The sequence below is a fragment of the Stenella coeruleoalba genome (genome assembly GCF_951394435.1).
Source record: "Stenella coeruleoalba genome assembly, chromosome: 1".
NCBI classification, from domain to species: domain Eukaryota; kingdom Metazoa; phylum Chordata; class Mammalia; order Artiodactyla; family Delphinidae; genus Stenella; species Stenella coeruleoalba.
In genome coordinates this window covers 112,173,388-112,187,812 of record NC_137169.1, presented here as the reverse complement: position 1 = coordinate 112,187,812, position 14,425 = coordinate 112,173,388, and the positions used below count along the sequence as shown (strand labels likewise).

Sequence of the window (14,425 nt, the reverse complement as noted above, 5' to 3'; positions counted from 1 at the left end):
TGTTTTAACGCCTTTATGGGCACGTCCTGAATATGCTACTCTCCCAAGGCCCTTGGCGGTGAGTCGCGGAACGGGGTTTGAGGACCTGCCGGGGAGATGGCCCTCCCCGGGGGGGCGGGGCCAGTTGCAGGCGTCACGGGGCAGCTCCGCCCCTCCCCCCCCAGACGCGGGCGCTGGTGGCGCCATCTTTCCCGGCTGCGGGAGGGGTCACAGGTCAGTGCCGATCCTAGCCGCGAGTGAGGAGGGCGAGGTGAGTGACCAAATCCGGCCGACGTCTTCAAGTCCCGACGGGTACGAGCAGCAGGAGTGGGTTGGCTCGTGAAAGGGAAGGGCGGGGGGCCTGATGGCGGGCCGGAGATGCAACTGGGGGAGGGGAGCTGTCGAGGGGAATGGGGAGGGGGCGGAACCTCCGGGTACCGCTGGTGTGAGAGGACCCCTGCGGCCTCAGGGGCGGTGTTCCTTTGGTCCCCAAACCTCATCTTTCTCACTGGGCTCCTTCATGCTGTGCCGGTGCTCCAGTTTGAAAAGAAATTCAAAATTTCTTTGTCTCTTTATTCTTTCTGGAAAGTGTAATAATTCGGAAAACCTGTGATGTTTCATAGGAGTGAGCTGTCCCGGAGGGAAGGTGAGGATGTAGGGTTTCTTAGGGAAGCCAGAAAGGGGAGCAGGAGTAATAGGTCAGAGTATGGGAAGGTAGGGCACTGGCTCTAGGACTGTCGTCACGGTGTCTGAATCCTGGTTTAAATATTTTCTTCTTTACTTCCAGGTGCCTTTTCCTCGGGGCAGCCCAGGATTCTCCAAGAGGACAATGGATTCTGGAACTCGCCCAGTTGGTAGCTGTAGCAGCCCTGCAGGGCTGTCACGGGAATACAAACTAGTGATGCTGGGTGCTGGCGGTGTAGGGAAAAGCGGTAGGTGATGTTTTTCTTCCATTTTAAAAGAAATTAGAATGAAAAATTCTTAGAACAAATGCCCTCCACCCAAACCAACTGGGAGACTGACTATCATGCAATATTGATACTTACAGTTCTTTCTGTGGGTGACCTTTGTGTGGATTTTAACTTTCCTTTCTTGTTTTAAAGCCATGACCATGCAGTTCATCAGCCACCGGTTTCCAGAAGATCATGATCCCACCATTGGTAAGTCAGATTATCACTTCGGTTTTCCAAATAAACCCCATAAAAGTGTCTTGGTGTCAATTTTTTCAAACAATTTTCAACCATTTATATTTTGAGCCTTTTTTGGTGTCTAATTCAGATTTATTTAATAAGGATATCATAGCAGTTGGTAAGCAAATGGATTTTTTTTCCCTAGCTTAACTGTATATGTATATCAGCCATCTTAGTCTGTCTTTTATTGAGCATTAGTGGGACACTTTCTTTGTTATATTTTTATGGTTGGTATATTGTATTGCCAGGTTAAGGGAAAAATTTAAAAGCCACTTAACGAAGCCTTTTGCTATTATTTTTTCTAAGGGTCTGACTTGAGACTGACTCTGTAACTATGAGTCAGCTGGTTTGAACTTCCACAGAAGGAAGCAGAAAAACAAGTAGAGCCAGCCTGCTGAACTCTTACAACCCAGACATGCAGAGCCTGGACTTGTTCCACTAGAAGCCTTTAATTTACTTCCTTATACCTCAAGTTCATTACATAGCAAGGTCTTTCTTCGTGTCTTTTATAATCCTTAATGCTCTATTGTTAGTAAAACAGTGTTAGAGAGTAAAAAGTAATTTTGTTTTGCCTTTTTTTTTAACTCCTGTTCTATGTAAACACCAAGAACAAGAACGTTACTATCATTCCTGAACCATAAGGAGGCAGGTTTGATTTTTTAGGAGTTATATCCCAGGATAAAAGAAAAATGGTGGTGGGGATAGAGGAGGGCAAAGAATACCTGCCATATTACTTGTATTTTCAGGATGTGACACTTTGTCGTGATCCTGGGTCTCTAGGAAGGATTTCCATTGGGTCAGTCCTCTGCTGCTCTTTTTTCCACAGAGCCAATGAGTGTTCTGTGCTAACCCATCTTTGGATGTGGTCATTTTATATAGTAGATGCTTCTGTGGCTTGGGGAAAATAGAAACAGTTCTTATTTTTTCATGTACTATATTAAATTTAGAACATTGTTCAGGAATTCACACTATGGTGGGAATTCTGGGAATAAAATTAATGTAAGGCCTAGGATAATTTACTTAGAACTCCAGAAATATCTTTTCCTGGGACTTCCTTGGTGGCCGGTGGTTAAGACTCTGTGCTTCCACTGCAGGGGGCATGGGTTCAATCTCTGGTCAGGGAACTAAGATCCCGCATGCCATGCAGTGCGGCCAAAAAAAAAAAAAAAGAAATATCTTTTCCTTTCTTCAAAGTAAAACCTGGGAATTCCCTGGTGGTCCAGTGGTTAGGACTCAGTGCTCTCACTGCCAGGGGCCTGGGTTCAATCCCTGGTCAGGAAACTAAGATCCCACAAGCTGCATGGGGTGGCCAAAATAAAAAAAAATTTTTTAATAAAATTAAAAAAAATAATAAAGTAAAACCCATATCCTTGTCCCCTGAAAAGTTACTTTTTTTAATCAGTTGATTTTTTTTTTCCCCCAGTCATCTGCTCTTCTGACAATATTATCTGATTTCAACAACAAATACTTTCATCTCTTGAGTTCCTGTTATGTGCCAAGCACTGTGTTAGGCCCTGGGGGTACAGTAGTAAGCAAAAAGATATGGGGTCTGCTGTCATTGAGTTTACAGTTTAGTGCAATTTTGTTTCAGACTTTGGCTGCTAACTCTAAGAAAAACTTTATATTGTAACCAGTACACATATAAGTATATGTTTGCACACATGTATATGTAATTAAAATATCATGAAACTATATTTACCTCACTAAGTTTGGTGCACTCATGTATTTCCTCTTTCATTTTAGATTTCTGCTTGTTTACTTTCATGCTGGTCCCAACCCATTAAATTCATCCACAATTTGCAAATTCTCATGGATCATGCGTGACCTGTAGTTTGAGAATCATTGATTTAGTAGGCTCTTCATTTTTGAGGAAGAGTCAGAAGCAGGGGTTCAAGAAAAAATGTTTGAAGGAAATACATAAGGATGTAAGCAGCAGTTGTTTGAATGATGGAAATACTGAGTGAGGTTTTTCTCTTCTTTTTTACTTTGCTGTATTTTCCAAGGTTACCATAAGAATACATAAAGAAATGTGCTCTCATAAAGGAGAAATTATGACAATATGGATTCTTTAGAAAATAGTAAACTCTGGTTTTTGCTTTTCCTATAATGTTAAAAATGAGGAGAACTATAGCATATGGTTAAGTACATAAAGCTTTTGAGTCAAGCAGCCCTTGGATTCAGTTCTGGCTATGTCATTAATGAACTTTGTAACATGGGGAATACATTTAATGTTTTAGAGTTTAATTTTTTTTACCTGTAAAACGGAGGTAATAATACCTACCTCACTGAATTATTGTCACTGTTGAATGAGCTAACATATGTAAATCACTTAGTATAATGCTTGGCATCTAATAACTATTTAGTAAATGGTAAAGTTACTTTTCTGGCCTAACATTTTTCCAAAAGACAATCTCTCAACTCTTTTAGAATTGTAGGTGAAGTCTAATAAGCTTAAGCTATGAATAAACTTATGTCATGGTTTATGTGGGAAAAAAGAAATTAGTTGAAGACCCAATTTACATGTCTCAATGGAATTAGGAGCTTCCTGAGAACATTTGGGCACTTAAATGTGTAATCTACTTCTCCATAAGATGAATTTCAAAATAAGGTTACATATTCCTGCATTTATGGGTTAATAGTACCACCTTTCTTCCCTTCTGTAGAAGATGCTTATAAAATCCGGATCCGTATTGATGATGAGCCTGCCAATCTGGACATTTTGGATACGGCTGGACAGGTATTAAATCCCAAAATGCTATGAGTAAAGGCCTTTTTGTGCTAGTAAAGGGGAGGGGAAGACTTATGCAGAGAAGATCATTAGTTCATCTCTTTTAATTTTTCATGCACTCTGACTCAGGATAGCAGGTAACCAACATCTCTCTTTAATCTGAAATACATAGCTAAAGTGTATATAGTTCCAGGTTGCATCAATACACTAATAATCCTTGTTTCCCTCTAGGCAGAGTTTACAGCCATGCGGGATCAGTATATGAGGGCAGGAGAAGGGTTTATCATCTGTTACTCTATCACCGATCGTCGAAGTTTCCATGAAGTTCGGGAGTTTAAACAGCTTATTTATCGAGTTCGACGTACTGATGATACCCCTGTGGTTCTTGTGGGAAACAAGTCTGACCTAAAGCAGCTAAGACAGGTGAGGATAGAGTAGAAAATTCTATGTGTAGTCTTGTGGGATTAGTCATTTGTGTTCTCTGTTTATAAATTTCTTTGCCTTAAAAAGAAAATTTTAAGTTAGCTTCTCCCTAGCCTGGAAAACTTCCCTGTATCTACTAATGTGCTCTTATTTTGGGTAAAATCTGGATTTTAGGAATCAGTTTACGGACAAAACCCACAGGATAATAATCAGATGACAAATAGAATACACATTAAGTGAAGGATCATGGGATTTTCATTTTCTAAAACCTCAGAAGTAAATCTCTTTATGTTGCAAAAAGAGAAACTTAGGCTTCAAGGTATACTTCCTGATGGTGAGAATTATGAGCCATGGAAAGGGAGAATAAGAGAAATTGTAGAGGATTTTAGAATAAATGATACCCTTCAAGTTAGCAACAATGTTTCAAATTTTGCTGTTTGGTATAGAGTTGAAGGAGTGGTGAAAGGGGCACGTTTATCACTACCAGTGAAAGCAACGAATGGTACAAATTTTTAGAAGTAGTTTGACAGTAGTTAAATTCATAATGTTTCTCAGTTAATTCCTGTTTGAATTAATCTATTCAGGGATTTATATATGAATTGTTCATTGCCATGCTTTTTATGGTAGCAAAAAATTAGAATAAGTCTAAATGTCCAAAAGTAGGAGAAATTATGGAATATCCGTCATTGGATATATTGATTTCAGGTTCCTTATGGTTTTCAGTATTGTAGTTTAAGTATACCTCTCTTTGCCTTGTGATTTACATTCTTGAAATGAAAAGTATGAAGAAAATTCAGATTGTATATTTGATATCTATAACTATTCCCTGTTCCAAAAAGTTATCTTTAAAATAGACTAGAAATAGAATCACATAATTTGAAAGCAGAAGGAATTAGAAATCATGTAATCCAGCCTCCCAGCATTACAAATATCACTTTGCTCTGCTTGGACCTTTCCAGAGTTGAGGTACTCTCTTCCTGTTAAGGTAACCCCTTCACTTTTTGGGGCAGTTGTGATTATTTTCTGCTGTTACCACTATAAATTTTCTCATGTTTACATTTTTAAAGGTCACCAAGGAAGAAGGATTGGCTTTGGCCCGAGAATTCAGCTGCCCCTTTTTTGAGACATCTGCCGCATACCGCTACTACATTGATGATGTATTCCATGCCCTTGTACGGGAGATACGTAGGAAAGAAAAGGAGGCAGTGCTGGCCATGGAGAAAAAATCTAAACCCAAAAACAGTGTATGGAAGAGGCTAAAATCACCGTTCCGGAAGAAGAAAGATTCAGTAACTTGAAGGGAAGATGTGAAATGTTTATCTGTGAACTGCAGTCCTTAATCAGAGCAGTCCAGTAACCTGCATTAGTGAGCATGGTGCTTGTTCTTTCTCCTGTTATGACTGTTATTTTAAAAATAACTGATGAAGGGGACATGCCCACTAGGAGTTTTCAATGATGTGGTATTTAAAATATTGTTTCTTAGCTAATTCTGATTTTATTAACCCAGTGGAGCACTGTCTACTTTTAAATTGTCACATTAGAATTCGATTTACCAATGTTTTGGGTTCTGTTGCTGATATTAATTAATGTAAATTTTTTATACCCCGGGGAATACGAATACCATACATGTTTGCCCAAGCTCACAAGAGGAATTTTTTGCCATGCACTATTCTGCATTCTCTTTCAACTGCAATTTCCTGGGACTGTCCCAGGTAAGGACTTCAGTCTTTTCTGTTCATGCTGTGCTTCCTGGAGACAGAACAAAAATCATGGGGAAATCAGTTCTAAAGAGATTGGTGCTAAAGTTCAGCAAATAGCTGTGGAACTGACTCCTGTTGCAGATTATGGAGTGATGATATTGGGGAAATCAGGCTGTATGTTTTTGCAAGAGCTTGGCTAGAAAAAGTTAGGATCAGAACAGTGCTCCTCAGAGGAGCCTGTCTTTTCTAACAAGTACACATTTGACCCAAATGCACTGGGATGGATGAGAGCAAAGAGAAACATATAAGATGTAATGAAGCTTTCTCCTACAAGGTTATTTTACTCTTCCTTTCAGGGTTTTGCCCTTCTTTACCTTCACAGGTAAACATTTTGGGAACCATTACTGGGTTACTAAACTGTTGTTTAATCTAAATCCTTGGTTGGGACAGCCATTGCCTTGTACAGGTTTATTTTTTCCCCAGAGATGCACACACAAATACATTTACATTAATTGCTTCCTAGTGCTTTCCCTTAGCTTCCCTGTGCTCTCTAGAAGAGCTAGGCCGGGCAGAATGTTTTTTAGGCCCTTCGTCAGACTGACTGCATTTTCCATACTGAAAAGACATCAGGAGTTAGTAAAATTGTATATGTGCCTCCTTGACATAGACAATCACTAGACTCAGTGTTCTAAGAAAGCTTGTGGCATTTCTGTGTAATGAGCCAGTCTGAAGCTTTAAAATTCCCATATGTTGAGTTTCTCATTGAAGATTTCTTTACAAGGACCTTGCTAAGTTCACCTCAGGGTTTTGCCTGAGCCTTGACAAAGCTTAGCCTAAGACAGTACCACTTTGATAACTGCATAGGTGAGAAACTATCCTGTCTTCTTGGGAAGAATCAGCTTTAAATATTGGTGGTGAGGTCTTTCTTTTACAATCAGGATTATTTTGATACCTGAACTTGTTATGTGTGGAGATTAAGCACAAAAGTGCTAAGAGTAATGTAGCATATGTTGAACATTAAATGTCACTGAAGCAGTGTTTGTGACCACTTTAAGAACATGACTGTGTAGCATCTCTTAAAAAGTGCACAGCTCAATTCACTGTTTTCCGTTTTTATTACAGTCAGGACAGGGTTGTTGTATTTTTTCTTCCAATCAATGGTATGTGTTCTAGGTTTAAAGGAAAGTGATGGTTGTAACTTCTTTAGCTGAGTAGTGATCCCTTTTGAAACTCCTGAAATGTTTTTGCTACCAAATAAATCATGGTTTATGGTACTCAAGCCATCCAAAACTGAAAGATGCAGAATTTGAATCTATGCAGGACAAAAATCTTACAGGAACCGTAGCACTTTGGAAGTGTGAAGTTAGAAAAGAAGTACAGTGCAATTCTATTTTAACAGTATTTCACCGCATTTAAACTAGCTTAGAGCCTGTTAGGTTTAATGCCTTAGCTTCTCATTACTAATAACCTAGGGAATTGTTATTAGCATCAAGCAAGATGTTGACAGCTATGTAATTATATCTATAAGACAGGAGGGAGTTTGTAATGTATATAAGAAAAATAACAAATGGGTGTTTTTAAGACTATCACTATCATATATTTGATCATTGGATTACTTAGCCCATCAGGTAGTATTGAGAATTCTATTCATGGTGCTAAATAGTTTGAGGGGTATAATATGTGTAAGTCATAGCTCTATTCTTAGTGATTGTATAGTGTAAATAATTTATAAGCTCTAAATAGTCAGCTTTATCTAATTTGAGGGCATTAAAATCAATTAACTGCCTGGAACTTTGAGGAGAGAAAAATTCAGGGACAAGTTGAAAAGCACTGGAACTGTTCATGTACATACCAGATTGGCAAGTTACAAAATTTGGAAGCTGGTGTCTAGAATTAACTGTTTAGAATTCCAAAAGAGATATATGTTTTAACTTTGTGATATATTAGCAAGAACTGGTCTACTGTAATGTATGGGGAGGAGAGGGGAGAGAAAAGTTTTTCACTTATGCACTTGTATATGATGACAGTTTGTATGACACAATACAAAACTTTTAAACAACTTACTGGGCCTTTCCTTTACTTACCTATGTATGGGTAGAAATGTCTGGAATCGTTACACAAGGGTCATTTTAAGAAAAACTTAATAACTTGAGATTTTATATGCTGGAAAATATTGATTCAAAAAAATTTGAGTGCCCACCGTATACAGAACACCTGTGTCAGGTGCTCGGGAGCATGCCACGGAATGCTCCTTTGTCCAGAGATTACCTCACTGCTTGCCTAGGTCGAGGGGTGGGTGGGAGGTGGAGGTGCTGCCATCCAACTGTGGAAGAGTCTCCCCTGTGTGACAGTGAGCTGGGGTCCCGGCTCTAGGCATCACCTGGCTCTGATTCCTGACCCTAAAGCACTGCCCACTGTCCTGGAGCCAGCAGATGGATGACACTTGGTATTTGGCCATGCCATTGGAGGACTTAGGTTGCGGAGTGTGAACTGCTGCTTCCAGGGCAGGTGCCGGAGAGACCCCACTGATACCCCAGCATCTCTGGGGAGAGGCGAAGGGACAAGGCAAAATTTTTAAAAAAGAGCCTACCTCTTTGGTGGGCAGATGGGAAAAACATGTTGTAAGTGGTAGTGCATTTGCCCACCTGATCAAGGGTTAACTAAAGTTGTTTCGAGTATGTAAACTAAATGTGAGAGAATGAGGAATAATTTTTGATGTGAAGGTCGTTGCTTTTATCTCCACTACTCTAAATGGGCATCAGCGTTGGTAGAGAGGACTTAGTTTGGACATTAAGGGAATATATTTTTGTGTCCTCATGATTTAACATTTATTGAGTAGGTCAGTAACTGTCAGTGTGTCCACTATTAAAATGGGTAATGGAAGAGGAGCATTCCATGTTCTAATGTAACCTCTGTTAGGATAGACAGTGGAATTACAGTCAAAGTATTTATGGACACTTACGTGCACTAAGCACTGTTTGCTTGAAGAGCTGTGAGGGATTCAGAGGGCTGTAAAATATCTCTGCTCTGGAGCTTTGATTAAATTTGCATATATAAAACAACTAGAGATCAATCTTAAAGCAACAGATTACTTACTTCAAAGTCAGTGTTACAAGGATTCAAAGAAGGAAGGAATTAACAAAGCTCGGGCAGATCAGTGGAGCCGACTCTTTAAGGGTGAATGGGAGAGGAGGCAAATTTGAGGAGAGATTGAATTTGACCTGAATAGAATAATGAAGAGATGAGATCAGAGATGTAATTTCTGAAATTCCTCATTCCTCGTATGTATTGCTTATTTTCTTTAAAAAAAAATTTGCTTATATGAGTTTAGTACGCTGTTGACAAATAATTGGCAGTGTTGCACTTTTTCCAAAGTCAGTCTTGAGAGGGGTGAGACAAATTTGAAGTCTTACTTTTAAAAGTCCTTGTTAACTTGGCAAACACTTGGCTTTAAAAGATGGCTTAGGGGGCTTCCCTTGGTGGCACAGTGGTTGAGAGTCCGCCTGCCCATGCAGGGGACACAGGTTTATGCCCCGGTTCGGGAGGATCCCACATGCCGCGGAGCGGCTGGGCCCGTGAGCCATGGCCGCTGAGCCTGCGCGTCCGGAGCCCGTGCTCCGCAACGGGAGAGGCCGCGACAGTCAGAGGCCCGCGTACCGCAAAAAAAAAAAAAAAAGATGGCTTAGGGACTTCCCTGGTGGCGCAGTGGTTAAGAATCCTACTGCCAGAAAAAAAAAAAAAGAATCCATCTGCCAGTGCAGGGGACACGGGTTCGAGCCCTGGTCCCGTGCATCACAACTAGGGAGCTGTTTTGTTTTTTCTCATTTTCTCACTTTGACCTCTGGAGATTTTGATTTCATAGATTTCTGATAGGACCCGGGAATCTATATTAAAACAAAAACCTCCCAGGTGATTCTGATTGCAGCCATGCAGCCATTCTTGGATTAGGAATCACTGAGCTTGATGATGTCAAAGTGTCTTGGTAGATCATTGGATGACTGTTTAAAGCAGTGATGAGTTGTAGTTAACAGATGTGGAAAATTGTGGTTCTATGTAGTATGGTGTGGGGATGGGGAGCAACTGGAAGTAAGCAACAAGAAGTCTGCTCTAGTAGTTCATGAGTAAGGAAACAAGGGCTTTGGCTGTAGGGACAGGCAAGAAATATAAATTCATACCTTGTTATGAAGGAAGCTATTGGATAGCACAAAGTGCTGTTAGGTCTTAATGTTTGGGATATTTTGAAATATATATATATATATTAAAAAATATATAAATATATGTATATAAATATATATCAACTTTCTAAAAATTAATTATTTTTGGCTGCATTGGGTCTTCGTTGCTGCACATGGGCTTTCTCTAGTTGCGGCGAGCGGGGGCTACACTGCCTTGCAGTGCACGGGCTTCTCATTGCGGTGGCTTCTCTTGTTGCCGAGCACAGGCTCTAGAGCGCAGGCTCAGTAGTTGTGGCGCACGGGCTTAGTTGCTCTGCGGCGTGTGGGATCTTCCCGGACCAGGGCTCGAACCCACATCCCCTGCATTGGCAGGTGGATTCTTAACCACTGCGTCACCAGGGAAGTCCCCCAATCAACTTTTAAATATGAGTTGGCCTTGAGACAAAATTACTGAAATATTTTAGCTTTGTCTGATAGTCCTTGCTTTAAAAAAGAAGAAAAAAACATGATGAGCAGCTTTTGGTTCAGTGTGTACATTCCCCAGCACACATGATTATATCATGAAGTCACCCAGTTTTTTGAACAAAAGCTGCTGGGGTGGGGCCATGTGTCATTTCCTGCCCTTCCCAGAGCTGGTTATTACTAGAGTTTATTACAGTTTGCTCTGAGCCAGGGGAAAGTCTTTAGCTCCAGAAATATCCCCCACCAGATACTTTTCTTATTTTCTTTGCAGAGGAGTGTGTAGGTGAGAGAGTGGAGGCAGAGAAACTTATGGTTTATATGAAAGTGAGTCTAACTATGTACTCAAATACGGTGCAATCGACATAAAATCTCTGCTGGCCTGGAAGGCATGCATGCACATACAATTTAGTCAGAAATAACTTGCACAGTCCCACCCAAAACACTGAGGCTATTCTTACTTTAATATCCTTAGACTCAAGAGAGTATGTGGGTCTGGTTGCAGCTAATATACATTCACCGCCACCACCAAAAAAACAACTCTAGACCAAACTTCTTTTGAAACTCTGACTCAGAGTAAATAGGAAGAAGAGGCAAAGGCTTTTTCTGTTTGCTTTAGGTCTGCTTCCTAGACACTATTTTGTTCACTGCCTGTCTGCCTTTATGACAAACCTTTACTAAGTGCCTACTGAATGCCAAGGCTTCGTGTTGGGTGTTGGGAATTCAACAGTGAATGAAAACAAGCATACAGCTCTTGGAGTCTCAGTTCTGTCCTTTGGGTGCCTCTAATTCTAAAGTGCAAAATCTCCTGCGAGATTTGATCAAATCAGGTGGTGGGAGAGTGAAAGGGGGTGGAGGACAAGCAGGAGTTTCAACTCCTTGGTAAACAATAATGTTTAAATGTTAACTTGGAAAAATGCCTGAGAAGAGGCTGATTTGGTGTGAGTGAATGTAAATCATGAAAATGTCCAGTTTCATACAATAGCAGGTGACCCTCTGAAACAATCTTGAGGACATTGGCATCAAGAGCATGAATACATTCTAATTTGCATTAGTTCCCGTAGCCTCTGTTTGCATCTTTCTTTGAAGTCTCCACCAGTAGTGATGGTAGAAAAAAGAGGTTCTGGAGTCAGAGTGCACAGGGTGAATCCGAGCTGCACTGCTTATAAGTGGTGGAACTTGGAACAAGTTGTTTAAATTCCTTGGACTTTTTTTTTTTTTTAATATATTTATTTATTTATTTATTTTTGGCCATGTTGGGTCTTTGTTGCTACACGTGGGCCTTCTCTAGTTGCGGCAAGCAGGGGCTATTCTTCGTTGCAGCGCGCAGGCTTCTCATTGCAGTGGCTTCTCTTGTTGCGGAGCACGGGCTGTAGGAGCGCGGGCTTCAGTAGCTGTGGCACACGGTGCTCAGTAGTTGTGGTGCACGGGCTTAGTTGCTCCACGGCATGTGGGATCTTCCCGGACCAGGGCTCAAACCCGTGTCCTCTGTGTTGGCAGGTGGATTCTTAACCACTGCACCACCAGGGAAGTCCCACTCCTTGGACTTCAGTTTTCTCATCTGTTAAATGGGGATAATAATAGCACATATCCAGCAGGGTTGTTGGAGGGATTGAGTTTTAACTTTATAAAGTCCTTAAAATAGTGCCCAGCATTGATAAGCATTCAATCGTGTTAGCTATTTTTGCTATTACTATTAAAAAGAAAATGAGTCCCTCCTTACAGCTTGTCAGAGCTTTTCAATTAGATTGAGGTTTACCATGATGTTTGAGGTGAATTACCAGCTCCCCAGACTTGAACACGAGAGCAGCTAATGAATTCCCAGGCTCTTATCGATTTTTCTGTTAGCACATCTATTCCTGGGCCTGCTGAGCTCTAAGCCCTCCTCTACGAGTTTGTTCTTGAACGCCAAGCAGAGTTTTGAGCATTTATTAGAGGTGCTCAGAAGGTGTATTTGACCTAACATGGTATTCGGCAATTGAGATACTCTACAGCTTACTATCTTGTAAAAGTTATACTGAATGAGAATAAATTGTTCTCAGTTTTCTGAAAAATGAATGCCTTGTGGCTAAAACTTATGTTGTTCTTGAATTATTTAAAGAACACTTCAAGCACTAGGCTGTTTGTCTTTTCAAACCGCAAGGTATGGGGGATGGATGAAATTGGTAGGTGAGGCACTTGGTAGGTTGGCAACTCTTCTCAGAGAGTTTGTTACCAGATCACAGGAGAAAATACCTTGGAGTGAAAGGTACTGTAGAAGACTATGTGGGAATTCCCTGGTGGTCCAGTGGTTAGGACTCCACACTTTCACTGCTGAGGGCCCAGGTTCAATCCCTGGTCGGGGATCTAAGATCCCACAAGCTGCACGGGGCGGCCAAAAAAAAAAAAACGAACTATGTGATGTTCTTCATTCATTGCCCACCCTGCATCAATTCTTTCTTCCAAAGGAAATGTTTTACTCAAGAATCCACCCATCTCCCATACTCAGTTCTAGGACAGTCCTAAATGGCCTAAAGATAATCCCATCCTCCTTGCCTGTGATTGGCTCAGAAATGACCATGTGACACATTTTGGACCAGCAAGATAAGAGGAAAGAATAGCTAGAGGCTTCTGGGAATGATTGACCTTATCTTTCTAGGAGAGGTCGTTTCCCCTCCGCCCCAGGGGGGTGCTTCTATAAATATAAAAGCCTTATGATTAAGCTAGCGTTGAATGTCAGAATGGCCCACAGAAAGAACCTGGGCCCCTCATAGTATTAGTGACCTTTTGCTGAGTCAACTCTGAAGCCTAACCTGCCTCTGGACTTCCAGTTAGGTGAACCGATCCATATTCTTAATGTTTAAGCCAATTTGAATTGGGTTTCCTGTTAATTATAGCCCAAAACATCTTGAGTGCCAAGATACTCTTACCATCATTGTTATTATATTATCATGTTAGAAAAAAGTAATATGCAAAATTATATACATACTATGATTGGAATCATACAGTGGTTCGAAGAGATTGGAAGGAGATATGCCCAAATTAATACTGTTTGCCTGTAGGTGGATTTTTTCCAGTTCCTATGAATTGTACTTTATTTTATGTGTTTTCTACAATGATCCTGAGTAATGTATCAGGGGAATAAATGTACAGGAACTAAGACTAGAAGACAAAATGGTTGTTAAGGTTTTGGAATCTTGATTTTTTTTTTTTTCCTCTTCTCTATTTTCTAGTGTTCTTATAATATGCTTAGGATGTTAGTTTTGCAATTCAAAAATGTTTTATAGTTCCTTAACTGAAACTTTAAAAAGTTTTAAACCTTTTCTCTTGCTTCCTTTCTCTCTACTACTTGCGTGTACACACAGCGTTCCTTTTCTTTCAGGGCATTTCTCAGTTTGTGATTAAATACTTATTAGTGTGATTAATTGATTAATGCTTGTCTTCTTCTAAGCTCCTCAAATGTAGGACTCTTGCTCATCAATGTCTTGTATCCCCAGTACCTGGCATATGATAGAGACGCGATTAAAAAATATTTCCTGACTAATGAATAAATAAGAGAACAGAATCAGCCAGTCTCAGCATTGCTTTTGGAAATATTTCCAATGAAAGGGGCAGACTAATTCTCAGCACTAAAAGCCATCCTCTCTCTCTCTGGTGGTTATGATCTTAAATATTACATTTTAAGAGGAAAACAGAAGGAGGACTAGAAAAAGGACTGTCAGTCTGGAGCCTGGAATCTGCATGTTTTAACAAGTGTCCCAGATGATTCTGAATCAGGTGGTCTGAGGCCAC

The 14,425-nt window shown here is 40.5% G+C and overlaps 1 protein-coding gene across 2 annotated transcripts; it reads left to right on the top strand.

Annotated features, from left to right (window-relative positions):
* The first annotated feature begins 138 nt into the window (after positions 1 to 138).
* Positions 139 to 8,484, top strand: RIT1 (Ras like without CAAX 1). 2 transcript variants are annotated; one of them, XM_079901100.1, is made up of 6 exons: positions 139 to 291; positions 767 to 911; positions 1,083 to 1,139; positions 3,833 to 3,906; positions 4,129 to 4,320; positions 5,388 to 8,484. In XM_079901100.1, exons 2-6 carry the CDS (start codon positions 809 to 811, stop codon positions 5,616 to 5,618), a joined length of 657 nt encoding a protein of 218 aa, XP_079757226.1. In that variant the 5' UTR covers positions 139 to 291; positions 767 to 808; the 3' UTR covers positions 5,619 to 8,484. The 2 variants fall into 2 exon arrangements, with proteins under 2 accessions (XP_079757226.1, XP_079757227.1); XM_079901101.1 differs by having other exon boundaries at positions 209 to 250.
* The last annotated feature ends 5,941 nt before the right edge of the window (positions 8,485 to 14,425 follow it).

Bases quoted from the DNA above. Each gene is read 5' to 3' on its own strand.
- RIT1 (XM_079901100.1), top strand. From the start codon at position 809: ATGGATTCTGGAACTCGCCCAGTTGGTAGCTGTAGCAGCCCTGCAGGG. The intron at 912-1,082 runs GTAGGTGATGTT...CTTGTTTTAAAG, and splicing joins TGGCGGTGTAGGGAAAAGCG to CCATGACCATGCAGTTCATC. The intron at 4,321-5,387 runs GTGAGGATAGAG...ACATTTTTAAAG, and splicing joins ACCTAAAGCAGCTAAGACAG to GTCACCAAGGAAGAAGGATT.